Source organism: Liolophura sinensis, unplaced genomic scaffold (genome assembly GCF_032854445.1).
Source record: "Liolophura sinensis isolate JHLJ2023 unplaced genomic scaffold, CUHK_Ljap_v2 scaffold_80, whole genome shotgun sequence".
NCBI classification, from domain to species: domain Eukaryota; kingdom Metazoa; phylum Mollusca; class Polyplacophora; order Chitonida; family Chitonidae; genus Liolophura; species Liolophura sinensis.
The window spans coordinates 90,971-96,970 of NW_027018019.1; the positions used below are offsets into that span (position 1 = coordinate 90,971).

The 6,000-nt window shown below is 45.0% G+C and overlaps 1 protein-coding gene across 1 annotated transcript; it reads right to left on the reverse strand.

Annotated features, from left to right (window-relative positions):
- Positions 1–1,176: 1,176 nt before the first annotated feature.
- Positions 1,177–4,784, reverse strand: LOC135481426 (zinc finger protein 41-like). Its single transcript, XM_064761250.1, has 3 exons — positions 4,350–4,784; positions 3,848–3,901; positions 1,177–1,710 (listed from the first exon to the last, which is right to left on the reverse strand). Exons 1-3 carry the CDS (start codon positions 4,782–4,784, stop codon positions 1,177–1,179), a joined length of 1,023 nt encoding a protein of 340 aa, XP_064617320.1.
- Positions 4,785–6,000: the final 1,216 nt, after the last annotated feature.

Here is a 6,000-nt window from a genome sequence, read left to right on the forward strand (position 1 = left end):
AGTACAGGTACAGCGCGTTGGCATCGAATCCTACGATGCGCTGACACAGCTTTCCGCCCCGTATACGGGTTACACCTCGTTCGTGGTAGCGGTGGAAAATGATGCTCGGCCCACCCACGATGTTTTTCTTGAGGCAATCGTGCATGTCTTTGTCTTTCTCACCGATGAGGGTGAACACGGAGCGTAAATCATGGAATAAGTAGCGGAGGGTAAGCCCTGGTATGCTGATGCAGTGTTTGAAGACATCCACATGCATGGTTCGGTAGAACACCGACATCTTCTCCGCAGCCTCCATTAAGGGAATGAAGTCTAGGTTATTATACCACCGCAGCAAGTCTTTGACGGTCCGCTTCCCTTTGGTCACGTGACAGTCGTAAGCTTTCACCCACTTGTCGTAACTGTAATTCGGGGCCAGGTAATTCCGAATGTCCAGAAATTTCAGCTGCGGTGTGGCGAGGGCCATGTGATTATTGTTCCGCTTAATCACATACTCCAAATCACCGCTCTGGACCAGGTGGGGGTAAAGCTGTTGTTTGATTAAGTTCAGGTCATAGTTACCCGAGTTAAAGCCGAGGACGGGGAGTTGGTCCATATAGGTCACGAATCTGTCCCGCACTCGGCGTGTGTAAGACGGTTTCTTCTCGTCGGGATCGATCCGCTCGTCTAAGGCGTCCAGGATGTAAGCATAACGCTCGTGGAGATAGGCGCTACTGATCTCGCTGATGGTGTTGAGGTAAGCCATCATATCCCCGACGAGTGCCTGGGGATCGCCGGTGGAGATGAAACACACGGGCTGGTCGTAATCCGGTACATTAGAGTTGACGCTGACACTCATGGGGATGTGTTGAGCCGTCCATTCCGTCGAGGTAGTCGCCGCATCGTCCACCGGGTTCACCGGAGCCAAGTACGCCTCAAAGTCATAACACGCTCGGTACGGGAAGATGCCGTCGTCACCGTCCTGGAGTTCGATCCCCATGTCCGCCAACGTTTCGAAAATGGTGGGCTGATTGCGGAAGACACCCCCCGGGTACTTTCGTCGAATGGCGTCGGTGCACGTTTGACCGTGCCGTCGTAACTCCCACAGTGTCCGAAAACTCTTCTGGCACACCTGGCAGGTGAAAGATCGAGCATAACGTCCCATGTCTTTGATATAGCTGAAATGCCGCTGGTACAGGTTTAACCGCAGGGTAGGTCTTGGGTGAGGAGATGCTGGGTGTGGAATCCTCGCAGGTCAGCCCGACTCGCCACGCGGTACGGTGCGTCGAGTACTCGGGTGTTGTTGGTGCTCGGGTAATAATACCGCACCTGACCCGTCTCTTTGTGGCGGAGGATATATCCAAAACTGTAATTGATAGTGAAAGCGGTCGGCTGGTCTTCGTAAATCTCATCTACATGGGCTGGGATAGCACCGAGATCACTCAGTCGGTAATTATAGCAGTCTTGAATTGGTTTGTGGCGATGGAAATACGTCCTGATCGATCGCCAATGCCGCTGGTACAACTCCCGTACGTCAATGTCACCGCTCGGCAAGACAGCCTCGTGAGGCTGTACTGGGTCGGGTTCGAACTGGCACGTTGGACTTTTTTTCTTTTGTTTTTTCTTTTCTTCTCCCAGCGAGGTATCCCCCGCTAAACTCACTTGAGCTTGACTCGTGCTGGGTCTGTTGTCGTCGGTGGTGGTGGTGGTGGTGGTGGTAGATGAAACAGGTCTCTGTAACATAGAAGGGTGTAGACGTTATAACCCAAGTAAACCCTAGACATACTTTATATACATACTATTGTACATATGTGCATATGTACATATGTTCCGCTAAAAAATTTTATAATACATATAATACATAGGAGCCATTCCGATAGATATCATATATATATAACTCTACAAAACCCCTATACAGTTTTGGAACAAAAAATAAAGAAAGTTACTATAAATTACTCTTTCCAGACACGTATTGACATTTGACATTTAGAGTTATACCCCTTATTTCCATTATTCCAACAAAAGTAGTCGCCCCTGCTAAGCGTATTCCATCAGGAGTTAGCCCCCTTGTTTACATACATTTGACACCGCACATACATTCGTGGATTTCTACTACGAAATACATAAGGAAATATCCTCTAAGCTACCCAGGCTTTCTATCTAGCTTTACTGGAGTTACAAACTATTAAAAGACACAACTATCCTTAAATATATTGAACTAAAACTACTGTTATTTCAATAAGAAATCTAACGATCTCAGCTGTGGATAGTCATTTTCAGGAATGAAACCCTTATTTCCATTATTCCAACAAAAGTAGTCGCCCCTGCTACGCGTATTCCATCAGGAGTTATCCCCCTTGTTTACATACATTTGACATCGCACACATTCGTGGATTTCTACTACGAAATACATAAGGAAATATCCTCTAAGCTACTCAAGCTTTATATCTAGCTTTACTGGAGTTAGAGCCAACCAAGGGAGGTTACTCTAAACTGACCAGTGACATTGGTTTATTGGTGTTGACATCCTATCACTTCCAAATTCTGATCGAATCTCAGTTAGGTCATACCAGGCTTTGATTAGGTTAGTAATACCATATTGGAGTAAAAACCTTGACGACCAGCCTCCATGTATAAACACACTGACAAGTGTATTTTTCGGCCATTTGAAGTCAGTTACTGAGCTGTACTTGGCAAACTGATTACGGCAACAGGACAACCGCCCATACTGCGTTACAGTATAATTCTCTTTTTAGTAAATATGGTTAGAGTGTCAAGAATCTCTGACACTTTGCTTCATCATTGTGTCTACTTCCGCTCAACCCAGGGCTAGGGGTTGTATATATTGAATTAGATCGGCACATTTGAATATATTAACAGTTGCAATCAAAGCGCAAGGGAAATACATACTTTGTTATCGACAGCTTATCACGGATAAACGTCACTGAAAACGGTTGTCTGCTTCTCTTTGAATGATTCCGTTTCCAACAAAAGTAGTCGCCCCTGCTAAGCGTATTCCATCAGGAGTTAGCCCCCCTTGTTTACATACATTTGACACCGCACACACATTCGTGGATTTCTACTACGAAATACATAAGGAAATATCCTCTAAGCTACTCAGGCTTTCTATCTAGTTTTACTGGAGTTACAAACTATTAAAAGACACAACTATCCTTAAATATACTGAACTAAAACTACTGTTATTTCAATAAGAAATCTAGCGAATCCGAAGCGTAATATTAATTAATTGGAAACAACAACAACGTCTGAAGGTGACCGATAGACAACTACTTTATACGGTAATCTACTAATTAAAATGAAGCGTCAATCCGCTAAAAAAAAATTTTTTTAATACATAATACATAGGAACCATTCCGATAGATAGCAGCCCTAGCATGACACACTGACACACTGACCCAGTCCCTTTTTTAATACATAAAACATAGGAACCATCCAGATAGGTATTCCCGTTCACCATTGTTCAGGGAACATATCGCTGTCAGCTGTGCTTTGTTTTGACACGTGGTTTTTGTTTGGACACGTGGTTTTTGTTTTGATCGGCTGCGTCTTGTATACATTGTATACATTGTTGCCAGTCAATCACCCAGCCACTGCGTCAGCCACTGCGCCAGCCACTGCGCCAGCGAGCTGGGGAGTACACCCTTATACATGTCACCTACATGGAGTGGAAACCCTATCGACACACCATCTACAGCGCAAGTGCTTACATAACGGTAAACAACTCAGCTGTGAATAGTAATTTTCAGCAATGAAATGCAGCATGTCTTATTGCATATGATCCAGTAAAGAAGTTTTTTTTATACTTTTTTTCATACACTGTTACAAACATGTAACATGAGATAGCTCTTACTGTCTTAAAATTAACTTTCAAGAAGCAAATTACTCCCCCTAATTCATCCCCAGCCTGAAACAAACAAATCATGTACATTTATTGTGCGCATGATTTTTTTGGAAACGGACCCTTTTTATCACCGAGATGACCAACGCTGAACGCGGAAAGCAACTACTCATACATGCACATGATTCAACATTTGGACTTCAAAGACTATCCCCAAATTCAACATACTCGTCGTTATTTAAAACGAAATAGTATGCAAAGAAACGAAAATGAAAAAAAAAATCAATGCCCACCAACAAAAATGAAAAAATTTCGACTGGCTGATATGAGGCTCGAACCCGTGACATTCGCGTCATTAGCCCAACGCTCTGCCGACTGAGCTAACCGACCATTCATGGAATACAGTGGCTTTTCAACCTCCATAATCAAGCGGCGTCTTCGTGGGTTAGTAGGTCACTCAACCTGCTGCTTGGGGTGGAGAAAAATAAAATAAAATAATAAAAAAAGAACTTACCGAGCCGTGTTTCCCACGTTGATGGGTCCGCCAATCCCACAACCGGTAGAAAGACTTCCCACAGTCTTCACAATCCCACACACGTTCTCGTTTGTTGCCATGGCGCTGTTGATGGCGGATCAAATGTTCTCGGCGAAAAAACGTCCGGTCACAGGTCGGACAGGTGAATCTTTTGTTTGTCTGGGGCTGGTGATGCGTCCGCTGGTGTCGGAGCCAGTTATTCCGCAGGGTAAAATGCTGGGCACACACCCGGCAAAAATACTTCTCCGTCTTCTTCTTTTTCTCCTTATCGCCGTGCTGTGTTTGGTGATGACGTCGCCAGCTATCACGTCGGGTAAATCCTCGATCGCACACCTCGCAGGTAAATAGCTTCGCCGTCTTCTTCCCCTCCAACGTCTTCTTCTCCATAATAACCTCGAAATCCTCTTGATCCATCGTTGCTTGTTTACTCGGTCGCTCGCTCGCTCGGTCGGTCGGTGTCTTCGGGTGAAGTGATCTACTACTGCTGCACCTGTCTTTTTGTACCTGAGATACGCGGAAATTCACCACACGCTGATTGGTTCGTTTTTTCTTACGTAACCTCTTCTCGCACGCTGATTGGTCCGTTTTGCGGGCCCCCCCATTGGGCAGTTTTGGGGCAAATCCGGCTCACCCATTGGTCCGTTTTGGCGCCCGGGAGCTCTTTTCGAGCTGTCCCACTCGACTTTACAAGCCGACGTTTTGCCTCTTTTTTTTTCGCTCTTTTTTCCCTATACTGTTATACGGTTATACTGTACACTATATCACACTCGTCTATACACATACGCCCCGCGCCGTGGAAAAAACCCACAACTGAGGGGTGACGTCACACCTACCAGCCCTTCGGGCTGGCAGGTGTGACGTCACCACCACATCACCACCAAAAAACAGATCCCCAAAACCACAAAAAATGGATCCCCACGGAGACCCCAAACCCACATTCTATACTACTATGCGGAATTGAGCCAGGTATCGGCAGTTGTTGAAAAATTGCAAATTTCCCTGGTTTCCATGGAGTAAGAGCCGTTGTTGTGCACGGGATTATGACATAAATGATCATTCAATTGTCACTACAGCCAAAAGTATTGGTCGGAGAGCAACGCGGATTACACCATTCGATTTGTCGTCACAAAATACGTCGGATTAGCCTCTTACCAGCAAAACTGGAACAATTTCTCCAATTTTGCATTTTTGCCTGGTCTTTTTGTTAATTGAAATCGGCTACACTGTACTATGTACCATCGCGACTGGTCATTACTATATTCAACTTTTGACTATAAGTTATGTGCCCTTCGGTAGCCCAGAAGACCTGAAATCTTTGGGCTAAGCCCATTTAACTCACCCAGCAATTGTCTTACTTCTAAGTCCAAGACAATCTCAATGTCTTTATCTACGTGTAGAAAAACCACACCATTTGTATATAAAAAACACAAGGTACTTGATACAGTCTGCTGTAAAAGTACAACTGACCACAGACCCACATGAATAAGGTGCCAAAAGATGCGGAATTGAGCCAGGTATCGGCAGCTGTTAAAAAATTGCAAATATCCCTGGTTTCCATGGAGTAAGAGCCGTTGCTGGGCACGTGATTATGACATCAATGATCATTGAATTGTCGCTACAGCCAAAAGTA